Here is a 25,441-nt window from a genome sequence, read left to right as displayed (position 1 = left end):
TTATGCTCAAAAGCTTAAGTTTATTGCTCTATTTAATGAGTACCGCCAGTATTTTTAAAAAGAATGCCAGTTCTTCCTGCTAGCTTCTCACTGAAGGAAATATTTTAAATACAGCAATAAAATCAAGTGGTTTAAAGATAACACATTTTGCCACACATTCATGCAAATCCTGCTGACAGGATTTTTACAGGTTCATGGATACAGAATAAACACAAAGGATATGTACTGAAATGCTGGGAAACTTTCCCCACAGTGACAAAGTAAGTTGTAGGCATAACACTTCAGGCCCTATGCTGCTCTGCTGACGTCAATGGCAAAACTGCAGTGGAAGCAGGACCAGCCATTACTATTCTGAGTGCTGTTTTACCTCTCCTGATTAGCAAGTGCAATAAAGTCTCAATCTCCTGCACTCATAAAAGTGGTGAGTTTGGGTCATTATTACAAAAAGAGACAAGCAAAAATATTTTTAGTAGATCATTACAGCTTCTATTCATGGAATATTCATCTTTTCTTGTTAAGGGACCTGTACCCCTCTCTTTCTTTCTTTGCTCAATAAAGAACTAAAATATTCGCTTACCTCTAAGCATTAAATACAAATTTCAGTCTTCAACCAGACTGAGGTCTAAAAAGAAGAGCAGGAGCAGYAGTCTGTATTATCTATAGGGAAATACTGCTGCCCAGACAAGTGATTAGAAGGGGCTAACGATTGTCTGAATTCGGTTTGAGGGCAAATCTATTAAAATGCAGTCAACATACTCAAACTGAGATTTTTTTTTTTAAAGCTGCCTACAAGATTTACATTTCTAGTCTCATTCATTTTAATGTGTACTGGGCATGCAGTCACCCTCAAAGCTTTGAAAGAAGTTTGAATCATAGAACACAAATGATCTTATCACTACATTTTCAATAAAGATTAATTCAAGTCACAAAATTCCTTRTCTAATTTCAAGTCTCAAATTTCAGGAGGAATTGTATTGGAATTGTGGTCTCTATGTAAAAAGAGAAACTAGATGCAGGCTGAGACTGCAAAATATCAACAAAGCAAATCTAAAGCTCAAAGAGCTCCTGTTCAGATTAACTTCCCCTACACCTCAGATTCATCTGCAATTTTATGATTCAAGGGTACATTGCTGGCAGGAATTGCAGGTGAGAATTTGACTCATGTCAATGAAAAATATATTCTTTCACTTTAGTTCTGGTAACCCAGGTGGTGACTTTCTTAAAAACAAACAAAAAACCCCTGAACAAGCAAACATGAGATGTGAAATATCACTTCAACATGTATCTACTTGAATCTTTCAATGCAGAGGCTCAGAAGGTTTACGATATACACAGTATTCGGTAATTTTATATGTAAAAACAACCAGAGAGAGGCAAAAAGTTACTTTCAAGCTTAGTCAACATCAGGTACATATTTCAGCATGACAATTCAAAAAGTTTCACACTGTATTTGGATATATTAGCAATTATCTTTTAAAAATAGCAAACTGAAGACAGTTTTTTTTTGGGGGGGGGGGGATTTTGTAACAAATGAAGCTACTATTCTTATTTACAGTATAAATAAGCCTTTTTTGGTGAAGATTATGTCCTGTCACAATGTTTAAGACAAGGCGTACCTCAGCTCTTAAACGTCAATGCAAACAAGAGCATAAAAGCAGAATCAAAGTAAAATAATCTCTCTCTCTCTCTCTCTCCAGCCAAGACAGCCAGGTTACCATGTGTCTCTTATCAGATCTGAAATATATATGAATGCAGTCAAAAGTTCTCTTGGTTTTAGCCTTTAGGAATATCATGAACACTTATTCTTCTGCTGCTCTAGAAAGCTGTTTTCCATACAAGCTCATGACATGATGGACAAATTGATACTGTTCACAAGTCTGGATCATTCCTCCCCTGAAAAGGAAAGAAAAAAAGGGGAGGGAAACAGCAGCCTTATTACATGCAAGTAACATACTAGCAAACGGCACAGCTAACATGGAACTGGTGTTACACACGAGAGGTCTATTTCAAAGCCCCATGAAATGAATGAAGAAATGTCCACTGATTGCGATCAGCTCACAGACTGATCTCAAGCTCCACCCCGAAACTTCCTGCTAACCAAGGAACAGAAAGTATTCAGAACAGGAATGGGTTTTATCTTCATTTTACTAAGCAGAGGCCTTAAATCACTAAGGACAACGCCATCATTATTGGCATTCATATTATTAGAGTGCCTACTAGTGCCTAAGCACCGTTCTAAGCTCAGTGAAAAACAGCCTGCACCACAAAGCTCTGAATGGACTGAGGGGGCCGGGGGGAATAAAGAGGTGAAATAGCTTCTCCAAGACCACACACTAGGGACCAAACTCAGGACCACGAAGGGCTCGGCCAGCCTAGCGAATCAATGCAGCACACCACTTCCACCTTTCCTCTGTGCCATCCCAGGCTGTGCTTTTGGCAATGGCCAGCTAGATTTTGTAACAGACAAAGGAATTTTAACAAAGGACAAATCAAGTTGGTAACTACATTTACTAATTAAAGTGTGGATAGCAGTCAAGACTCCCAGCACAGAATTTTGTGCATTGGTTCAGCTTTCCTTTCAGCTTTTGCTGTTCTCTTAAAAACTGCAAACATGAAAGTAAATGCAAGCAAGAGCAAAAATATAATTTGCTTTTCTGTGTCATTAACCTACATATTTCTGCAAGCAGCATATTAACAAGCACATAGTACCACAGTGGGAGACAGAAATTAACAAAAAGAACCAGGATAAACTCGTCCATTTTAAGCAGATTTTACTCGCATTTTAAATTCTGCAAAGAGTACCTCAGCAACAGTGATATGATCTCTTGATAACCCACTATAAAAATAATTAAAATCTATTGCTCACATTCACAGATTTACGCAGAATTGTGCCAGCAGCAGCGCTCCTGCAGAGATCCAGAAGATGCAGTGCCAAAAAGATGCTGAGATCACAAGCAGTGAGTGCTTAGGAACGTGGGAACCCATGGGTGGCTAGCACTAAAAATACTGTGTCAGTTTGGGAAAGAGCATATGTAGCCCTTTTCCTCTGAAACCCCTACTAGAGGAAATTAATGAAAAGTTGCTTTCTCTGAGCCAAATGGATGGGAGACTGGCAGCATGCCCCTAAAGGACTGTCCTCTTCTATGTGGTCCAGCTTCACAAATGTGGGTCACACAGTTACCATACCAGTAGGAGTAGAAGGGGTAGATGAAGAGCTGGACAACCTCCTTCAGCCTGTTGCAGTTATTTTGTTATGGAGTTACTTAAACTACTCCCTTAACAAAAAGCAGGGACCCACGGTCCAAACACTAATCAACAGGCAAAGATAGGAGAAACATCGCATTTTTAAAGAAACTATTTGCTAGCTGAGCAAATGCTTAACTTCATCTGCTGTACATAATACAGGCTCACAGTTGATCTGAGTCCTTCTGTGCTACACATTGTATTGAAACACACTTCTGTCTGTCCATGACACACAAGGAACATTAGTCGTATTTGGCACTCTCCACGCAATGCCATTAACAGTGAGGTTTTACTCTGAAGTTGTAGAAACAAAAGTTCTAGGGTCAGCATCAAGTTTCAGACTGTAGAAAATTATTTTCCTTTTTATCTGGTTCCCTGCTATGTGGTGGTTTCCTCTCCTTCCTACACACACGTATGCACATACGCACACTATGACATGTGCTTGCTGTCCAGGCTTTGGCCCAGAATAGAGTAATTAAATTTTCATCCCTGTTTGCCACAGAAACCTTTCAAATACAAGTTGCATTGTGGGAAAGGACAGCAAACGTCTCTCAGCACCATGAGAAAGAGGCACAAACGATCAGTTCCTCTCCTTCGTCATACCAGGTTATTTTAGGACCAAGTCTGGGCCACTAAGTTGCACAGCCCAAAGCACAGGCTTTTTGCAAGTGATTTGTGAGGGAATGAAAAAACACTTGTCCCTTTGCCCCCTCAGCAACATGAAGGGGTGTTTAGGGCTAGTGCCAACCCCTCTACTGCTGTGTATGCAGCAAGGTGCACTCATTTAAAGTACTTGCTCTGGTCTATACCCAACCCTTTTTCCCTGAGTCCCCGGTGACTAGTCTCTCCCACATACCCTGTTTTGTCTAGCCAGCATCCACCAGTCAGGAGAGGGAAGGAGGCAGAGAGGATCTTCCTTCTTTTAGCTACTTAGTCTTATTCCCACATGCTGCTCCTGGGATCACCCAGGGATTTTATGGGAGATCAGCGAGAATGACAGTGGATGGCAACATGACTTCCGAGAGAGACTGTAAGTAATGTTCCCCCTCTCCCCGCCCCCAACACTCCTGGAAGAAAAAATGCTCTCCTGTACCAAGGATGGCGATATGACTGCTTTCCCTCCTGTAACTATTCTCTCCCTTGAGGTTTAAGCGGCTTTTTCCTATCCCATCCCAATCCTGAGAAGCACATGGCAGCAAGAGGAACCCCTGCAGACTTCCTTCCCCTCTGTGGCATCTTTTAATCTGATCTCCTTTGTCCTCCCTCTGCAAATGACCGCCAGCTCTTCTCTCCCAGCAAGACTAGTATTTTTAATCGGCCTTCTGTACTCAGCACATTTGTGAGCAGGTGTCTTCAACCTTCACTTGTATGGCTATTTACTTGTGTAACATTATTCACAGATACAAGATACTTCAGATCCAGTCAACTTCCCTGGGCCACAAGAAAGCAGCACTTGCTATTCGTATTCTAGTTTTCTTATTTCTCAAGAAGCCTTTCCTGGTCTGGCTTAAAATCCTCTGAAACAGCCAAACCTCAAGGCCCCTGCAGGTCTCTGTCTATCAGAGCCTCAGCAGGGCAGCAAGCATTTCATTTTCTGTCTCCCACTGAGTATAATTGCTCCTCTGAAATAAACTTCAGCATGGTTGAGGGTTTTTTTTTTCCTTTTTTTAAAAGAAAAATCTTTGGTATGTTTTTTGTGACACCTCTTCCCCTGACTACATTTTATCATTATCACTACAGAGAGCACTGAGACATGTTTTGATGACACTTGAAACTAGTGGGAGAGGAAAAATAACATCTCTGGTGCAAAATTCAAGTCTGTTTACTTCATAATCAAACTCAAGGTGGTGTGTTAAGAAATGCTTAACTGGAAATCATTGAATCTCTTTGCATCTCCYTTCATATGTCTGCAAACACCGAGCCCATACATGTTCTCTGCCTCCATACACGGTTCCAGGCACACTGCTCAAGCTATGCAAGGCCAGGTCTCTTGACTCCGCCTGGGAGCMAAGTGCTGATCTGTGGCTCTGAATCTGATTGCAGCTCACCCTTTGAGCCTTTGCTTCTGGATAAACATGGGAACAACTACAGGGGTGAAAGACTATCCCCGGTTGCACTGATGTCTCTACAGCTGTGCAGATTTTTGTATCAGCAGTGAACCTAGTTCAGTTGCTAGGGTTGCTCGTTGCTTTCAAAAATAGGCAAAGATTACACATCAAAACTGCTCAGAACGGGATAACTTCCTTCCAGGAACATTTTCTCTTGGCCTCTATAAGCCTTTGTTTTCCTCCCTCTTCCTGCTTTTCTTTAAATAAAGAGAAAGATTGATGTTTTTCTTTTCATTTTTCTGGAAAGGAAACAGGCTGTCTTACCTGTCTAACCGTAACTGGCAGGCTGTTCGCAATATGTCAACTATGCCCTCGCTCTTCAGCTGTTTACAACATACACTAGTGGCAATAAAGCAGCCAGTCCTTCCGATGCCTGCACTACAGAAGGGAAAAGAAGAGGCAGTGAAGATGTTAGAATTACTTTGGAACGTTCTTATTAAATGAGCATCATTAGAACAACAATCAAACTCCATTATCCCTTTCCTCCCTCCAACTTCCGTCAGGTGTCAGATRGATGCCTGTGAATAAAAAGCTGTAACTAGAAAAAGATAATAATTTCACTGAGACAATACAATTAAGTGTGAGCCACTCACACCAGAAGGTTGCACATACAGTGCTAGAAATGGACTACCTAGTTTCTGTCTGCCCTCTTATGTAACTGATTCTTTCAAAATAAGCAATTAAGCAGTGTTTCTTCGTTGGACTCAGTTTGGGGGCAACTCTTGCTTTGAGATTCTTAATCCTAATAGCTTCTTTGGAAGCTATTTTCATTCATAGATACTGTAAAAGAAATCTTGCTTAAATAATTAGGGCTAACACTGATATGGTAAACGTGATGCCATTTGCTGATTAGATCTGCAACCTCGTAATTCCCTGATCTAGTGTAGGATGCAACAAAGTCACTATTAAAGAAATCTCTTCTGCTTTCTTGAATACCTTTTATCTAATGCCTTCCTTGTTTAATGACCAGAATTGATTTTACTCTCAAAAGCACAGAGCTATCAAAACTGTGAATTCTTACCACCTAACAAAGAACTAGCAGCAAAAGCTGGTAATAGCCCTCCTCATGTGTTAAATAATTAAGTGAGCATCCTCAGGAATAATCACCTGACACAACTGCAAGAAATCCTGCTTCCATTTAAATTGCACTGAACTCATAACACAGAAACACTGGCAAAACAATGGACTTTGCAGACAGCTGTTAGGAAAGTTCTAATATGGCTTCTTTGACTGCACAGCCAGGTTTTTGACTCCTTGTTTGTGCTGTTTAGGGAAACTATATTAGCGACAGTTACAACAGAATCATTTTAACCTATAGTACGGAAAGACCAAATCAATGCAAGTCAACCGAAGTTCGGAGAATGGTCTYACTCCCTTAGAACTAATCTGAGTCGGGAGAATGGTTGTGATGGGAGGTATCTAACTGACTTAAAATTTTTGTCCCTGAAACCATCTGTGCTTACTTTGCTCATTCTTCTCTTTTCCTGACTATAACTAGTGGGTTTATCCAGATTTCAAACACTTCAGAGTACTCTTTGCTGCATCAGAAATAAATCAATAGTTACAAAAAASACCTTCATCTTTCACTTGATATCATAATGGAATCAATCACAGTACAGAGCTATTGTAGAAGGGTTCCCATCCACAGATGGGAAGATCTCTTGAGTATTTTACAAATGGAGGGAATGACCCCCATTTTCACAGAAAGCAAACAGCACYTTGTCCCAGCTGCAGGTCTCTCAGTGGCTGAGACATAAAACCATAATCCTCCCAGACTGCACAAGCAGCATCTTAGTCACAGGACCACAATACAACTGTTAGCCTACTTTTAACATGAAGCTGTTGTTAAGTATAACTCCATGATTAAGTTGGTATTTGTTTTTTCTTAAACGTGTATTATCACTGAAGGCCAAAACCACGGCAATTATGATCTACTGAGGGTGACATCTCCCACAGAAGTCAAAGGACCTACTGTACTCAGCATAACACAAGCCTTGCTAATGTACCGCTGTACTACCACTCTCAAATAGAGGCAGTGTGTTAAACTCCTCCTTAGGATAMATGACTGTAACTAAAACTAATTTGAAATAGTTCTAACGCTTTCTTTGGATAAAATGACTGTAACTGAAACTAATTTGAAATGGTTCTGATCCTCAGCTGTCACATAAAATACATCAGAATCCTATYACTACGTCTCTCAGTAGTTACTTAAAATAAAAATGCCCCACTGCACCGAAAATTATTCCTGTATCATGGGAATGACACTACACAAGAGGACAAAACAAACAGGCAAAGCAAGAGTGACACACTAACCAGAATCTTTACCTGCAGCAAGTACCACAAATCTTCGACAAGCTCTTGGAGAATCACAGATTTCTAAGGACAAAGGGGACCTGCTATGACTGTTACAAACCATTTCAGTTAYTTTTCTCTGAACTCTTCCCAACTCATACAAATCTATTTCAAAGCACAGGCAGAAGAACTGGACAAGAAACTTCAGTAAAGATTCACCAGTGCTCATACAGAGGTAACAGCAACTTTGTATTTCTTCTTGACTTTCCTCTTCTGGATGGAAGGAGCATATTTGACTTCTCAGTTACATCATCATACAAGGAGCTCACATTCAACCAGACATCTAATACAACCTCTAAGTTCTTCTGCAAGACACCTGCTTTCCAGGAGAGAGTAACCCTGAGCATAACATCATTTATTCCTAGACATACAACCTTTTCGTTAGCCACACTAGAATGCATCTTTTAAGTAATTCATTTCATCAAACAATCCAGATCAGCCAAAAACCTGTATGATTTCAATATTACTTAGTTAATATGGTATCGTATGAACATTTTACTACCAATCACTCCATGTTTGCTTACAGATAATAAGGATGTTTGAGAACACTGGACTACCAATAGGTCACAATAGAGTCCCTCTAAAAACATGCCCATTGTATGACACTACACCATTTATTTTGATGTTTGAATAGCTACCATCTGACTTTTCCTAGAAAATGTTATACAGACCTTAGTCAAACTCCTGTGACAGTGCACCCGCCTCCTRCCATGTACTCTCTTCCCTACTTCTCTCCCCTACCTCTCACACAGAGTGGTCGTCAACAGCACTTGGACAGGGGCTTACTGACCATGCACCAACTGAAATCCATCTACTATCAAGTAAGACTATGAGTCAACTATCTTACCCCATAAATTGGGAAGGGGGAGGGTAACGCAGGGCCCATCGAGCTCTCCTGCACCACAGAACCTTCTCCTAAGGAGGGATGCCTCTCAAGGTCACTCCTTGAGGTCAAGAGATTCCTTATCTGCGACAGATCCTTGGCAAGTGACTAACAAYATACTAGACTTTGCAAACTTAGCTAAATTACATATTTGATTTATTCATAGAATCATAGAATTGGTAAGGCTGGAAGGGACCTCTGGAGATCATCTAGTCCAACCTTCAAGTGAGTGGCCCATACAGGGATCTAACCTGTGACCTTGGCATTATTAGCACCRTGCTCTAACCAACTGAGCTAAAAGTAACTCAGACATAAACCACTGACTAAGTCTGGGAATGAGAATTGGATCCAGCTGCACCTARGCTCCTCTGAGGAGGAGTTTAGAAAGCTAGGGGGTCCATTCTGAACCTCATGATTCAGTGGGAGGGTCTGTGCACAGAATCTTTAGACATAAAACGTTGACCTAATTTGAGGCTAAGATTAGATCCAGCTGCACCCAGGCTCCTTTGAGTTTGGAGGGTGGGGGGCATCTGTTTTGAGCCTCGTGACTCAATGGAAAGCCTGGATGAGGGGACGGAGTGCCTTCTCAGCAAGTTTGCCGATGATACCAAGCTGGGAGGAGTGGCYGATACACCAGAGGGCTGTGCTGCCATTCAGAGAGACCTSGAGAGGCTGGAGAGCTGGGTGGAGAGGAACTTTGTGAGGTTCAACAAGGGCAAGTGCAGAGTCCTGCACCTAGGGARRAATAACSCYRKGCACCAGTACAAGCWGRGGKCTGACCTTSTGGAGAGCAGCTCTGCMGAGAAGGACCTGGGAGTGCTGGTGGATGACAAGCTGACCGTGAGSCAGCMATGTGCCCTTGTGGCCAAGAAGGCCAATGATCTCCTGGGGTGCATCAGGAAGAGTGTTGCCAGCAGGTCRAGGGAGGTGATCCTGCCCCTCTCCTCAGCCCTGGGGAGGCCTCRTCTCAAGTACTGCGCCCAGTTCTGGGCTCCCCAGTACAAGAGAGATATGGAGCTACTGGRGAGAGTCCAGCACAGGGCTGCGAAGATGATCAGAGGGTTGGAGCATCTGCCCTATGAGGAACGGCWGCGAGAGCTGGGCCTGTTYAGCCTGGGGAAGAGAAGACTGAGGGGGGATCTTATCAATGTGTGTAAGCACCTGAAGGGAGGGTGTCAAGGGGACGGGGACAAACTTTTCAGTTGTCCCGTGTGACAGGACAAGAGGCAATGGGCAAAAACTGAACCACAGGAAGTTGCATCTGACCGTGAGGGGGAATTTCTTCACTGTGAGAGTGACGGAGCACTGGCACAGGTTGCCCAGAGAGGTTGTGGAGCCTCCTTCTCTGGAGATATTCRAGGCCCGCCTGGATGCAACCCTGTCTACCATGCTCTAGGTGACCCTGCTGAGCAGGGAGGTTGGACTAGATGATCTCCAGCRGTCCCTTCCAACCTTACTGATTCTATGATCCTATGATCTGAGGGCCTCCTTGACACATTTATCTGACCCAGTCCTCCATGCAGTAAATAATCAAGTGAACCTTGCCACTGACTCCTGTTAAATCACTGTCTTATTTGTGATTAGACTTTGTTAAATTATTGTTTTACCACAATAAACATATTGTTGCTCCTCCCTTACGAGTGAGGCACTTCTCTCTTACTCCCCATACCCCCTCTCTGGGTGGAACTCACCACTGGGTCTTCAACAATTCCTTACAGATGTCCACTCCAGCAAAACAATTACTTTTATACATATAAAAAAGGTCAAGTTTGGCCTATGTCACTTAGTCTCCTTAAAAATATGGAAGTTATCCTAGCAATACAACTACATCATTTAGCAGGCTTTCCGCTATGTTGATGGCTATTCACTGCAATCAGCTTCAACACTGCTTCATTTGTTTTATGTACTGCAGTTAGTTACTATCTTTGGCCTAACAMAGCTTTGATCTACAAAGCTGAGGGTTTTGAAGTTTCAAGTTAAATATTCTCATTTTCCTGYGTGCAAGTGTCTTCTTTCTCAATTTCACACAAACATGCTCATCTTCATTGACCTGGCTCTCCTAACAGCGTTCAATACATATATTACTGGTTAGGCAAACAAAATGAGACTGTTAGGACTTGCAACTAAGCCACCATCAACTTCTGAGTTCAGTTAAGTTTGTATCCATATGTTAATTGCAACACTTCTTGGTAATAGAAAATTACTGTCTTTAAATTTTAGAAATTCCAAGAACATTTCACAAGCAGTTGGACAAAATCTCCAGCATGTCTTTTACTGATTGCTTACTGATACTGTCATTGTTTAGGACAGTATTTGCAATATGCCACTGTATGCAAAGAAGCCCTTGAAAGTCAGATATGCTTATTTACCTGCAGTGAACAATCACTGGGGCATTCTTCTCTTCTGCATTCTGCATGGCCTCTTCCACTTCTAATACTAACTGCAACAGAGGAGGGGCTTGATCTGGTGTTTTCTGGTCTGGCCAAGATGTGTACCAGTAATGTTTCAGGTTTCTGACTTCTTCACCTTTCTGCAATCCAGTTAGATAGACAGTTTAGACAAACATCACAAACTTTTAAAAAGACTTCTGGTTATAAAGTGGCAATGAAACCTGGCCTTTTCCTTGAGAATGAAATGAGTAAACTAATGGTAAAGTGAACAGGAGATCCAAACAGTAAGCCACACAACACAAAAACCTGGACATCAGCACTATACCTCACTGAACTGCCTTAAAAAAAAAAAAAAAAAAAAAAAAGAAAATCCACAAAACTCTCACTAAAACTATTCTGCTCTTTTAGTGCCAAAAGCTGTGTGCAAAACAACTCTAGTCTGCCTGTTATCTTCCTGACAAATTCATTCAGCAAAGCTAGTTCTGCTTGTGACATAATTGCTTTCATAATGTATTTGACAGACAGAGAGCCAGAAGCCGTATCTCAGTCTTTGACAGCTAGCCAGCTAGATATATAGAYAGATGATGAAGAGAGAAGAAAGCTTATTTTCTATCTCCTCTGACACACAGATTCATCTCAGTTTCCTGTCACTTCACGCTTCTCTTAGACTTGGTGAGAAATTCAGAGACACTGTGGAAGGTGGGAATTGTACCCAGCTGCAATCCAGAGCTTCTGTGAGACACACTGCAATTCCCTCACTGTCTCAGCAAGGCTATGAGTTGAACAAAATATGCTCTTACCATTTCTGAGCGCCAAGTAGCATCGTACGCTTCTGATTTTGTGACCAAAGTGACATCTTTCTGTGTGATTTATAAAGCTGCCAAGTCATAAAATGGAGCTCAGCGACTTGGCCTTACCCTTCCAGCTATTACATGAGCCAGCTGGCACTGGGCTGCACAAATGTCTTCAAAAGGTCCAGGAACGTTAAGAGTTGGTTTCCACAACCATCCCTTAAACACATGACTTGCTGAATTGGAGGAGAGGAAAAAAAAACTTTGGCTCTTGCTGAAGAACCAGGCACAAAAGTTTTGAAATATTTTCTGGTATCTAGAATTTTAAGTTCATCTGACTGGTTGGATGTTGCAAAGTTTTCTGTGGCTGCCATTTTCCATTCTTCTTTTGAGCTGGAAGTGCTTTTGCATAGCCCACTGGATCATAGAAGTGATCTATTTAAACTCCTTTTTTTTTTTTTTTTTAATTCTGGCTGGATTCATTTTCAGCTGGATCCATTTCCCCCTCAGGTTTACCACAGAGTCACACAAATACTTGTGTTGGCACATGAGAGGAGCTGGCACAACGGTAGGAGCAAGAGGCCTCCCAAAACGAGACTGGATTTTATTTAGTCACTGTTCCAGATCGTGCTGGTTTGAATTGCTCATTAAAGCAATTACACACAAACCTTAAAGGTATGCCTAGCTCAATTTAGGAGAGCACCTTACTATTGTAGTATAGAGCCTCCTTACAGGTTGTTTTTTCTGYTGAGATGATGCTCTAGGTTAAAAGAGGAGACTAATTGTCATGGAGCTCCGTACTATCACCGTTAGATGAATAGTACCTAAGCTCACTACAGTGAACTAGACCAGGTATTTACATGAACATACACAATCACTTTTGAATGTGTGACTATACGTGAGCCATCAAAGTTATGAACAGTCATTAAGTTGATTTTGAAAATTAGAATCCAAATGTTGTTAATAATACTGAGAGAAAAGCAAAAAGAGACAGGCCATCTGAAGAAAAATATGAATCATTACATAAAGTCACTCATTTGGCAGAAAGAAGAAACAGTCAAAATTCTAATTATCAACTTCAGATGTCTTTGGTTTTGTCCTTGCTATTACCAGTTTTATACTTCTGCTTAGGGAACCGTGACTTTGGTGATTCTATTCACTTTATTTTGACTTTAATAAAATATTGCGTATTGGTGCTTCCCTGAAATTGAGAAGGCTCAGGAACAAGTAGGAGAAAGCAGGATTTAATTGATGGTTTGAAGCCTACCATCATATATGCTGCAACTAACCCTGAGACAGTGACTCAGTGGCTAAACACCAGCAGGTTCCTCTGAGCAAGAAAATAAGCCTTGCCCTTGCAAAGCCTTTCTTGAGCATTTTCTAACATCCTCTGGCTTGCCAAGTCCTGTCCTCTGTGCTGAGAAATACCACAGTCCATCCTTTAACATATGCAGTAGCCATATAGTGCTGGTGGTGGTATCTTTCTGATCACTTTCATTTCTGATTCATTCTGATCACTTTACTTCTCATTAAGGGAAAACAGGATTCAGTTTATGGCTTTTCTAGTTTTCATGCCAGTTAGAATATGCAGAGTCCAGAGCTGCTACTCCACTACTGTTACTGCATGACAAACTTACAGTTCAAGGCAACAGCAGCTTAACAGATGAAGCCTTTATTTCAGCTCTAGAACTCAACAGTTCATCAGCCAACATCTCTTTTGTTGGACTGCTCCACTGACAGTGAAAGCCAAAGTGTTGTTTAGCTGAAAAATAAACTGGCAATGTGAGCTTAAAGAAAATARTAAAATCAAGTCATCTGAGCAGGAAGGAACTACATCCTTGGAGATGTGTATTGCCAATAAAGGCTTCAGTATTGTTTGTGACAGGAAATAAGTTATCTTCCTTCATCTTCCTTGGCTATGACTGAGAAACGGTGAGATTTTTACATATATATATWTTTTTTTACTTCCAACTTTGCTGTACTCTGCTACTCTGGCTTTTCTTTTCTTCTTTCTCTTAGTGCCTAAGTATAGTGGGTGTGCCTGCCCTGACAATTAATTTGGCTTTAAGTTTGCTGGCCTTCTTCCTGTTARAACCAGCACAGCCATATATGCAGGAAAGATAAATGCATATCTTAGTCTAAATTCAGAAGCTCCCTCTCTAACATGAAGAGCGTTACCTCAGAATTGAGCAAGGACAAGAGGATTTGGAACACTGAGAGGTTGCTATAGGAAAAAACATTCTGCAGGGATGAGTATTGGCCTAAAGGGTACTCGTAAAATGAGTGTGTGGCTTATTACACTTGTATTTTTGTATATATATTTTTATGTTTTCATTGTAAGCTCTCCAAGATTGTTTCTTTGTTATGAGCTGCTTATTGTGCAGCACCTGCTAAAATGAGATTCCTTCCTGGACATTGTAATACYAGTATTAAAAACTGCTCCCTTGTAATATCCCTCTGAAAATAGGACTTGCTATTACCTTCCTGAAAAGAAGCTAAATGATCCCTCGGGAGTGTGTGTGTGGGGGGGAGTGTCCTTTCATAAAAACAGAGGGAAAGTGGTTTTCTGCTAGAAAAATTGTAAAATAAAGAAAATTTCAACCTAAAGCGCTAAAGTTAATGCCATACTTAAGAAATACAATATTCATAATATTAAATGCTGTACTTACCTGTGACTTTTAAAACAGTTATAAGGAAACTATTCTGATAGAGATTGCAGATTTTTACTGAGGGAATTCTATTTCATTCCAGTATAATCAAGCTGAGTTTTATTCTTGCTGTTGCACTGTACAGTCTGAGATAGGCTGTATTTAAGGCTGCTGCAAGTCTGCAACACACTTGAAAATCATCTTTRCTTCCCACTTGTCAGAGTATGCGATATTCTCCTTGCTGTCTTCGCCAAAAGCATGAGTGACAGACTTTCCACACTCAATCCAGGCATGGGATTTCATATGCTGGCTGTCTGCCTATTAGCATATGGCTGAAAAGCCTTGAAACTGGTTATATAAAGGAGTTTTTTTTYCCCCTCTTGGAAAGAAATTGTGTTGTTACACTGAGGTCAGGCTAGATCTAGTAGACAAATGACACCTAAAGGGTACGTAAATAGACTGTTCTTAYTAAAAACATGTAACCTGAGACTCTGGAATCTAGTGATGAAAACAGCCGTAGAATAGGACTCTGGTACTTTAGGTAAGTAGCAACTGAATACTTAAAAATTAAACCTATGCTGAAACTTTATATTTACAAGATGACAGTGTGGTTATTGGCATGTAAAACTAGACATCTAGTTAGTTGGAAGGATACTACGCTTAGAAGTGCTAGCATGATGGATGCTGTGGTGAAGTGTTTTTTAAAGGCATCAGTAGTTTGGAATCATTAAAACAACTTACACGTCAAGTCAGCCAAATTACTCAGAATAAATTGTTGCATAAATTAGAATGGTACTTATTAAAAGGGGTTCAGCCACAGTGAACAGAAGTGGTATTACCACACCAYTGATAAATGACAAGCAGACCAGCAGTTCTACTGCTGAGAGAAATTGAAGTCAGACAAGCAAAATAAAAAAGCCTTTTGTTCAGGTCTCAACTCTCCCATCTCTTATTAGTAGTACAAAAGTCATTATAGGTATAAAAAAAAAATGGTGAATATACAGCAGACCGAAAGCATCTTAATAATGCTTCTACAAGGACAAGAAGCACAATCTAAACGTTTCATGTAGCCTGCGCATACTACATATGTACACACAGTCCCCCATTAGTGTAAGTGAGGGTAATGCCTTTTCTGTGTCAGTAGCCCAAAGCATAACGAAGCCTTTGAACTCTGCAGAAAATCACTGCAGATGTTGGCAGATTACCCTACAAGTGCTGTCTTAAGTATGACTTGCAAAGACTGGCAAGAACAACACAGAAGACATAGGCACAGAATGACTCACTGGTTTCTTCCAGTGAGTGAACCCGTTACTATTACAATTGGTCTGGAAATCTTCAGGTTGTACATATGCAGTCTAAATCTRACTGCTTATATTAATGTAGCCTTTGTATGTTGGTGAACTGGGAAAAGCTGTAATGACTGCAGTAATGAAAACTGCTATTTGTATGGTAGTACACTGTGCAGAATATTTCTGCACAGCTCCCCATGAACAGTCCTGTTTAACAGTTCAGATTTCCAAGTTATGGTAAGTACACTTGAATAATTTACCTTTAGGGTGATGAGCCTTAAACGGTAATCATCTGCTTGTATGACTTGGTTAACTGTGATTTCTATTCCTTCGTAGATGACCTGTTCCTCTGGCCAATATTCTGTGCATTTCTGTGTGCAATATAAAATAGATCTAGTTAAGCAGGCATCAAAGGAGGTTCAGTTTTACTCCTCTGAAATTGGATATAGCGCATGCACAGATGAATATGAATGAAGATTGTTTCTATAATAAGTACGAGTTTCCACTTTTTATAGAAAGGACTACATTTCAGGTGTTTTTTGCTGCACTCAGACTGACTGTATGATAAAAAATGCACAAATAAAATAACTACTAATGACTGCTTTTAAATACTCATATCCTATTTTACTTTCATGTAAGGTGATGTGTATTTCGAAGGTTCACTAGGAAAACCAGTGGCAAGGTATCTATCTTTATTAATAACCTGCTGTTATATTTTCTTATGATAATAATCATTAGTATTAGGTACATTGATTATTAATATTTCTGTGGTGTATATAAATGGCTGTGGAAACAGAAAATACATCTTTTCTATTTTTGATAAAGGGCCTTTGCTTTCTGAAAATAAAATTACCATTTTCATAGGTTTTTGTACAAAAGAACATGACTGGAGATGTTTTAGGAATTCAGCTTATGTACCAAAATAAATAGAGATGGAGAATCTTTCATCAAAGCTAGGGAACTAAAAGGCAATAGCTATAAGAGCTATTAGAATACTACATTTAATTTCACCAAAACACAGCTGGGGAAGCAGCCAACACAACCAGACATGAGAGAAGCTGAAGCTATAATCCACCTGTAAATCTCAGCTCTGGTACTGATACCCGAGACATAAGTAAAAGGGGAACCTGGAACTTTCCTGTCCTGGAAAGATGACTGACAAAGACTGGTAGGTTTTGTATGCAATCTCTCCTTAAGCTAGTCAGTAGGCAAGGGAAACAACAAGCATTTTCAACTGGTTCATGGAAGAGAACTTTCAAGGGGAATGACATAAAGAAGGCAGGGTCTGAGATAAAGGCCCCCTTGTGATAAAGGAAGAGGCAACTTTTTGTTATTACAGGAGAATAAGGCTCTGCTGTTGAACAACATCTGTTAAAAAGGATGTTTGTAAGCTTCCTTTTTTGCATGACTAGACACAATCTTTAAGTAGCAAGTTAAATCACGTGTTGCTCTCCTCCACCAAAAATGATTCCACTTCAGAAGGAAAATAAACAAGAGAAAAGTATCTTGAAAATTACTGAGTCAAAATTTTTTGTGCAGGAGAATCAGCGTTCTTCCATCTGCCTAGTGCAACAGTTAATAACCCACTGGGAATGTGGCCCACTGTGTCTGTAAAAATTATTTACGCAGATTGCATTTTTTCTTCTCCTCCTCTTAAACTGCAGAATCCATTGTAAAAATCAAGTGCGCTAGCAACTATCAATAGCACAGACATTCTGCTTCAGAGAATGGAGTAAGATTGCCCACTCATTTCTGTGGGCTGTCTGTCAGTTCAGATTACATATGACAGAGGGCTGAGATACAGAGCTCTTCATACTCATATTAGCAAAGTCACTGCACCAAAGAGAAACACAAAGCCTTTGTTACTAGCATAATGAGAGAACAAAGGTTTTGGTTTCCAATCTATATACTCTGAGTCCTGTTATTCATATATTAATATACATTATGGAAAAAAGGGTATAAGTATAGGAAAYATTCACATGGAAGCACTTACCCTATATTTATGGTTGAGATTCCTGACATCATTTAATTTTTGACACAAAAGATATCAAAAAAGACTCAACAGCTCTGTCACGATAAATAGGCTGCAGAAAGCTCCACTTATACAGTGCAACAGCACTGCAGTGCACTGCTTCCCAAAGCTGGTAAGATGGGTGAAATACTTTGTCAGTGTGCATAAGAACAACTCTGGATGTAAGTTATTTTGCATTCCTGTTTTACAACCCTGCTCTAAAAGCTATAGCGGGAGAACTCCTCAACACATACAACATACAGGACCACTGTTTCCTCTGCCTTTTCCTCCTCCTTAAAAAGGGTAAACCTTTTCAAAGTGCTTAAATGTTTCTGGTACGCTACACGTCATAACATCTCAACTTGTTATTTACCATAAACTGGTCCCTAAGACCTATGAAAAAGACCTATCACTTCAGCTTTGTAGTAACAAATTATATATTCCTCTCAGAGGCAGATGTGAGCTGAAATATGTTAGTATAAATCATACTAACACGATTGTTAACATTCATGAGAAAACATTCAGGCCAGCAACACACTGCATTTTGCATTGGTAATACCCTAAGAGCACCTGTCCAATCAGCTGGCTGCAATAGCTGACAGTTATTAACTGGTAAAGCATAGTAATTCCCTGTGTCCATCTAGYCTATGTCTTTTTCACTGAAACTCAAGCTAAAGCAGTTTACATCACAACCAGGAAAAGCTAACGGTTTATGGAYGTGCATAATTACAGGCACTCTGCTACCAGCTAGCAGTTAAGCCATCATAACTCAGCTTGTATCATGGTATGTCCACATTCTTGGGCACATAAGTGTCTAAAGCTTCTTCTCCAAAGGAAACAAAYAAACAATCTCACCTAAAATACTAGTGGGTTCTCAGGAATGAGCATTGACAAATACTGCTGCTGCAGTCTAAGAAATACTATTTGGAGCACTCTACTCCACTTTGCTGCCAGAGGTGAGGGGGACTGCAGGGACCAATACATGCCCAAACCAGTCTCATATCCCACTCTGCCAMTATAGGTGGGCTTGAACTCAGAAACCTGCCTATGAACTGAAACTCAGACATGTGGTTCTGTCAACTTTGCTATGGGACAWCTATTTCAGTAGGTAAGTTAATAATGAACAGTTGGAAGGCAGAACGATTTTAAACTGAAAATATCACCATGTTAGATGGATTAGCAGAAACATTRCGAAAATTTAATTTCCTAAAATACAAATTCCAGCAGGTCACGAATAGAAAACAAGCACCTTAATTTCAATATTTCAGTGGCATTTCCTAGGTGTATTCAGTAAGAGGGCCTCTGTACCTAAGTCAGCTGTAGTTGCTGGTCACTGTAACTAGCATGTTCAACAAATCAGGGACAGGTTCAAAGAAAAATGAATATAGGCAGTGAGCCATAATAAATGCAAGAGAAAAAAAATGTACTGACTCTGTTAATTAAAGATACAAAGCCTTAAAAATAAGTAGGGATGGAGCACTATTGTTTTTGACACCTTTACAGAGGACTTTAACGAGTTTCTGCAAATAGAGTTTATAGAGGTCTTAGGTCAGCTGGGAGAGGAAAAATAGCAAAAATAGCAGTAGGCTAAGTCAAACAGCAAAACAAGACTTACAGTAACCTCACCAGAAAGCAGGAAAATCCCACATCTTCTCTAAGCCTGCAAAATGTAATGGTGGCTCTGATATCTCAGGCCACACTGAACTAGCTTCTTTTCACTTATTTCCTCAGGCTTAGCATCTGTGCTGAAGATATCTGCTACAGTACAGACAAAATATAGACTATATGTAACACCATTACCTCATTCATCTCTTCTATATTGGTAATCATGACAATGATGGGAGAACGCTCCTGCCACACCATTCTCCAGAAATCACTTACAGTATTAACTATCGGTCCCTGAGTAGCAATATATACCTTTTCCTCTCCTCCATAGCCCTGCCAACAAAACAACAAGAGATCAGTTTTAACAGGGATGACCAACCATGACCTTGAGGGTTCAGTCTTTAAACAGAGAGCTACCACTGGTTGGAATGGAGACTCCATGGCATCAGTTCTTCCCTTTTCTATCTCTCTCCTGCACATGTGTACATAGGAGCAAAGGCAGAATATGGACTCTCACAGTTCCAGTAGTGAGAGTCCCACAGCCTTCAGGTGACTCTGGCTAGGTCAAGAGCCCTTCGCAGGCTTGTCTTCTAGTGCCTTCATCAGGCCAGCTGATAATCAATTCACACCAATAAGCGCTGAAGTGTGTTTTTGTCTGGTCTGAACATGTATAGTTGCACTTTGAGATTTGGTTTTCAGTTCATGTAAGCAGGAGAGAARAACAATCAGATCAGCTAGGATGCCTTTAAAAGCCAGTGGACATTGCAATTCTGTTTATGTTAACAACGGCTGACAGAGGCCAGGWAGACATACTAGACTGTTGAGTTCTTACCCTGATGTAGTTAGCATTGATGTAAGAGCTAAGGGGGTCATCTTGATCAGCTGAGGTAAGGCACACTCTGCTGTGAGGATCTGAAATGTGTAAAGAGATAAGCTACAGTTTATCAGCTGCTGTGAGGAGTGAACAAGACACACAAGATTATTTTGTACAGTCAGACATTTAGATGCATACATGGGCACCACAACAGATAGTAGTGGCCTTAGAGAGCTCCCATGTTTAAATGTTAACACAAAAAGAAAAAAAAAAGGGGGGGAGGGGGGAGAAAATGATGGTTGGGGTCATTTTGATCCCTCCGATAAGTTTTTCTTGCTCTCTGAAGCCTTTTTAATTATTCCTGTTGGAGAGCCAGGGTTGCACAGCTATTCTGGAAAAGGAGTAACTTTTTAGCTCCAGGAAAGTATTTCTCAATTTGTTAGGTCAATGGACATATCCTGGCTTGTAAGATATTAGAATATGGTTCATGAAATGACAGCAAATGCCTTTTCTCCCAAACCATAAACACACATTCCTTGCCTGAAAGTAAGCAGGAAGACAATAACTCTTTCCTCTGTTTTGCCTTGCAGTGAACTAAACTCCGAGATGTGCTATTAATATGATGGTTAAAGAGGAATTCAGGAGTATTAACAGTCTCAAGAATTTGGCCAACTTGCTTCAGTATTTGAGTTTCCCTCACTGGGACTGTTTATGAAACATTATTTTTGTTTAAATAAGATGAACGAATGCATTATTCTATCTAGGAAGTTCCATCAAATTCTCACTGAAGTCAATGGGAGCTATTCYTCTAATTTTAATGGGAGCTGACACAGGCCCACATTCATCCACTTTCACATGTAACACAAGTTTGTCATCCTTGTAGCAGAGGCTACAGCAGCAGTATATCACCAGAAGAATATAAAGAACAAACCACAAGTAACTTCTTCATAAAAGATTCAGCCTGTTCAGAAACCAGAACAAAATAAAACCTGTGCAAGTAGTGTAATATTGTGGAAAGCAAAGGACCATGCACACAGCAGTATCTGTACTATTACTAACACAGACTCAGCATGAAATGCTGTCCTCAGACAGAACTGATTCATGTTACCTACACTGTGATAATATAATCAATCTGCAAAGCAAAGGTATTAACAMAGTTACCATTTTATAGCACAGAAGTATTGAAATTCAGTGAGTTTCTCTCAAATACAGTTCCCTCCTATTCTCCTTTGCTTGCCCCTATACTAATAGGGAGATTGAGACAAGAGAGGAGATAAAGTCAGTGAACCAGTAATTCTGAAAGCCCACATGCCACAAGAACCACATAAAAAGATAACAGCAGCAGCCAGCTACTTTTTCAAATGTCACTAGACTTGCTTTATGGTCCTTGCATGAACTACTTTTGCCTGGATTTTATGCAGAGTCACCCATGAAGTCTGTTGAAGTTTGAGTAATGATTTTCCCTACTAAYAACAACAACATTATGCTGTTCAACTTATAGTGTGGTCTTTAGGGAGAAATAAAATGGATCTGAAGAACTTGTTCAAGTAGAGTTCTTCACAAACYTGTAAATAAGGAGTTCTTCAAGCATTCATCAACTACAGTAGTATCTGAAATTACTTTTCAATGTGGACTTGATTACTGTTGTATTCACAAACATTAAAAATTATTTATAATACGCTTTCATTCCAAATGACAATACTATGATTCTTCCATTAATGTAGTGCTTACACTTGCTAAAGTAGTATGTTAGTGAACATTTTCAACGATATTATCGTATGTTATGAGGGGGTTGTTAACGCATTGTTGACAGAAAGAAGTTGCACTGTTTTACAGAAAGTGTAACTGAAGCCAAATTGCATCTCTTTGATACATAAACAGAAATAGCTCATTATTTTGAGAAAAAATATCAAAATAAAGCTTCAGTGATATTAGAGTCTGGAGCATGAATTTCAAATTTTCATTGAAAAAAATGCTTAAAAAAAAAAAAAATCAAGTCATACTCCTGATCAAAACACTTCTGCCAGGGCAAAACCAAGGCACAGGCCAGGTTCAAGTAGGTACCACTCCTTTAAAGATCAAAGCAAACAAGCAAAAACACAGTAGTAGTAGTCCCTACCTCCAAGAAAACAAACAGTATGCCACTTATTTGTTCCATAATCTTTTTTACAGTATATACAATAATATACTATACTATGGCATATACAATAATATACTATAGTTGTATTTACACTAAATCTAACATTTTAGAGCAACTGACTAGGCTTACTGAAATGTTCTGCCTAACTCAGAAACTTTTCTGAGCGGAAAGGCAACAGAGATGCGTAGAAATTAAAGAAGTCTRTACAGACATTATGCTTGAAAAAAAAATTCAGTGAGACTGATATTCAGCRTCCTATAACAGGTTCTCAACCACCTCTAGAACTCCAAAGAACATTTTTCCATCATATTCAAAGTGCTTCCAAATGTCCTAAAGAAAAGTTACCATTTTCTATCATATTCCATAGGACTCTTACCCAGAAGAAGAGGATCAGATTGTTTGCAAACTACAGACAGTGGAACTTCACATTCATGAAATAACCAAATTAACCTCCTTAGCATGGCACTTCTCCAGAAAGWTCCTTCTGCTACCAAAAACACCCCTTCTAAGCCATTTCACTACCCCCTCCCCAAGGAAACTGCAAAAAGAATTTACTACAAAAGAAAAATAAACTAGATGAATTAGAGCCTATTATCACATCTCCAACTTAATACAATTAATCCTAGGGTTGCAACTAACTGATTATTGTTAAGTGACTGCTTACCTTTAATGATAACTGCCTAGACTACTTCTGGAGATGCAGCTGGTAAGAGAATTTTAGTTATTTTTTAAATTTAAAGTAATAGGTTTYGGGGTTGACATTAGTTGGATAACCAACACTTGCTGTCCCATACAGGAAAATGGTAATCACAGTTGTTTGAGTCTGCCCTCCTGCAGTTCGTTCAGCAATTCCTGCCATTACCGCTTACTACAGCCAGACCTTAAGAGGAATGCTAGGTAGCTATGCAAAGCAGCAGAGGATACACTCGGTCAGCTTGGAATCCAGCAAAAACTGGATGCTCAAAGCCTAAAAGCATCCTTCTCTCTCTCTCCCTCTCTGTCTGTCTTCCCCCCTCTCCTACTTTGCCCATGGATAATTTACTAGGATCTTCAACTATATGGCATAAAGGGGACATAGAGCTGCCCCATTAGCCTTCTCACTGCTGGCACTTCACTCTTGGAGACAGGAGGAGCTTACAGGGAAGCCCTCTTCTTTCTTCAGTGACACCAAGTCATCCTCTGGTCACAGCCAGCAACCCTGTGACATAACATTGCACAAGAGACTGATAGTTTCAGAATTCATTCAGGAAAAAAGAAAACCTAGACCCAGATCATAAAGGGCTTTGAATAAGCTTGTTAATCCTTGAAGGTACAGTAGGGTACAAGATAGTTATCTTAATCTTCAGAGGTCAACACAATAGCAATGGCTGCCAGTAATTATCTGTAAGGCTGAGATGGAGTTTAGAGTAATTAACCAACCTGTTGAGTGATCGTTCCTAGAAGTATATGGCAATGAGCTATATATTTTACAACTCAGTTTACAACACAAGAAGAGGGTGTTAACAATGGAAGCCATTTTGATGTTTCTGTTTAAACATCCAATTTGGGATATCTGAAATGGATCCAGTTCTCGAGTATGCATTAGATGCCAACTTCAGAACATCCAGGTCACTTTAAAATAAAGCCATCTGGGTATCTGTAACGGAGRCAACTGAAATCACTAGCCACTTATAAAAGCTTTCCTTTCCTGTAAAAACAGTGAATTAATGCTTCAATGATTCACCCAAATCATTAGTTCGTTTTAGGACAAAAAAAATCTAAAACATATGGCTGCGTGCTTCTGCAGTTCTGGTTTAAGTGGAGTGCAAAGTCATCAGAAGGTTTGCATACATGTAATTGTTGAGGGAAAAAAAAAAAAAGAACCATTTTCCAACCTGTTTTGTCTCCTAAAACGGTATGTATAGCTGAGTGAATTTTTGACTTCTCCACATTTATCTTTGCAAAGCTCAAATAGTTCTGTGTCAGGTTAGCAAATAGAGTTACTGTGGCTAGTGATGACAGCTTCCAACAATGCCTTAGAGCAAAAAAGAGGCATAACATCTTCCACCTGTATCACTTCTCAATATATCTTGAAATAAAGAGGAAGACARCGATATTTCTAAAAAACAGCTCTAAAATAAAATGTTTCTCAAAATTTCTAGTCTTGGCTGAAAATAAAGACACCATAATAGAAAAGTATTTTGATTTTTTGTATCATCATAAAGCCATATGTTTATGATGGCTTTGACCCRATACCAGTCATTTTGCATGTAAGGTAGGGTTCTGAGAAAAAACATTGCTCAGGATAACAACACTGCTAAATTTAGCCCTTCTAAAGGAGTTTATCAAAGAAAATACTAATTAACATATGAATAAACACACCAAGGTCTCAGGCAGAACACCCACGATTCAATTCTAATGACTTAAGTCCTCCTGATGGTCAGTGAATCTTAGGTTCTCCATGCTCTGTACCTCTTTTGAAATTTGATTTAAGCTTGAAAGCCATGTTGCTGCTTCATAAATACTGCCTTTGGACAACACATGGTAGTGACAACAGTTGATACATCCTGGAAAGCAAAGCGCAAAACCTTTCAGCATGTGGAACAAATCACTCTACCTCACTGACTTAAAAAGTAGGGAACTTACTTGGGAGAATTGTTTTGTAGCGATTCTTCCGCACTAAGCCTGGAATATCATATTCCTTTGGATCAACGAAGTTCATTGGAATTTCCTGCTCAAAAAAAAAAAAAATGCAGAGTAGGTAGTATTATTAGATTCACAAGAATAAAAAAACCTAAATCCATTACGTCCTGCCTGCGAGGGTGGAGAAATGATGAAGTCAGCTGAGACATATGGTACTGTACTTCTAGCAATTTACCACCAAAACATGACTGATGTTTCCTTTTACTGTCACTGTCTTCCGTTCTGAAATCCTTAATATGAAAATGCTCATAGTGATTGATTCATTGAGTAATATGCACGATGACATTATGTTAGCTCCTAGTATTACTAGAGCAGAATTACAAGTTTAGGCGCAGAACTCAGCAAAAGGTGGTATATAAGAYACTCTGCTCCAAAATTACTGGGCCTCAGACATCATCCTTTCTGACTCACACTCTTTCACTCTCTCTTAGGGCAAAGGGAATAATTTGCTGATGATTCTCACCAGCAACAAATTCTGACACACA

The 25,441-nt window shown here is 39.8% G+C and overlaps 1 protein-coding gene across 5 annotated transcripts in view; it reads right to left on the bottom strand.

Moving 5' to 3' along the window:
- The window catches only part of PTPN5 (protein tyrosine phosphatase non-receptor type 5), an 87,160-nt gene continuing 61,719 nt past the window's right edge, over nucleotides 1-25,441 (bottom strand). For 3 of the 5 annotated variants that reach the window (XM_085317109.1, XM_085317112.1, XM_085317107.1), the window contains 7 exons: nucleotides 24,900-24,984; nucleotides 20,153-20,232; nucleotides 19,516-19,653; nucleotides 15,965-16,075; nucleotides 10,956-11,116; nucleotides 5,616-5,729; nucleotides 1-1,893 (listed from right to left, as the gene is read on the bottom strand). In XM_085317109.1, the coding sequence (XP_085173235.1) occupies nucleotides 1,800-1,893; nucleotides 5,616-5,729; nucleotides 10,956-11,116; nucleotides 15,965-16,075; nucleotides 19,516-19,653; nucleotides 20,153-20,232; nucleotides 24,900-24,984 (783 nt within the window). In that variant the 3' untranslated portion in view covers nucleotides 1-1,799. Of the gene's footprint in view, nucleotides 1,894-5,615; nucleotides 5,730-10,955; nucleotides 11,117-15,964; nucleotides 16,076-17,697; nucleotides 17,846-19,515; nucleotides 19,654-20,152; nucleotides 20,233-24,899; nucleotides 24,985-25,441 lie in introns of those variants that run through there. The other 2 variants (XM_085317110.1, XM_085317111.1) reach the window with 2 other exon arrangements.

The sequence above is a fragment of the Rhea americana genome, unplaced genomic scaffold (assembly GCF_003343005.1).
Source record: "Rhea americana isolate MKP2758 unplaced genomic scaffold, rheAme1 scaffold_49, whole genome shotgun sequence".
In the NCBI taxonomy this organism is placed as follows: domain Eukaryota; kingdom Metazoa; phylum Chordata; class Aves; order Rheiformes; family Rheidae; genus Rhea; species Rhea americana.
This window is presented reverse-complemented; position numbering and strand designations above follow the sequence as displayed.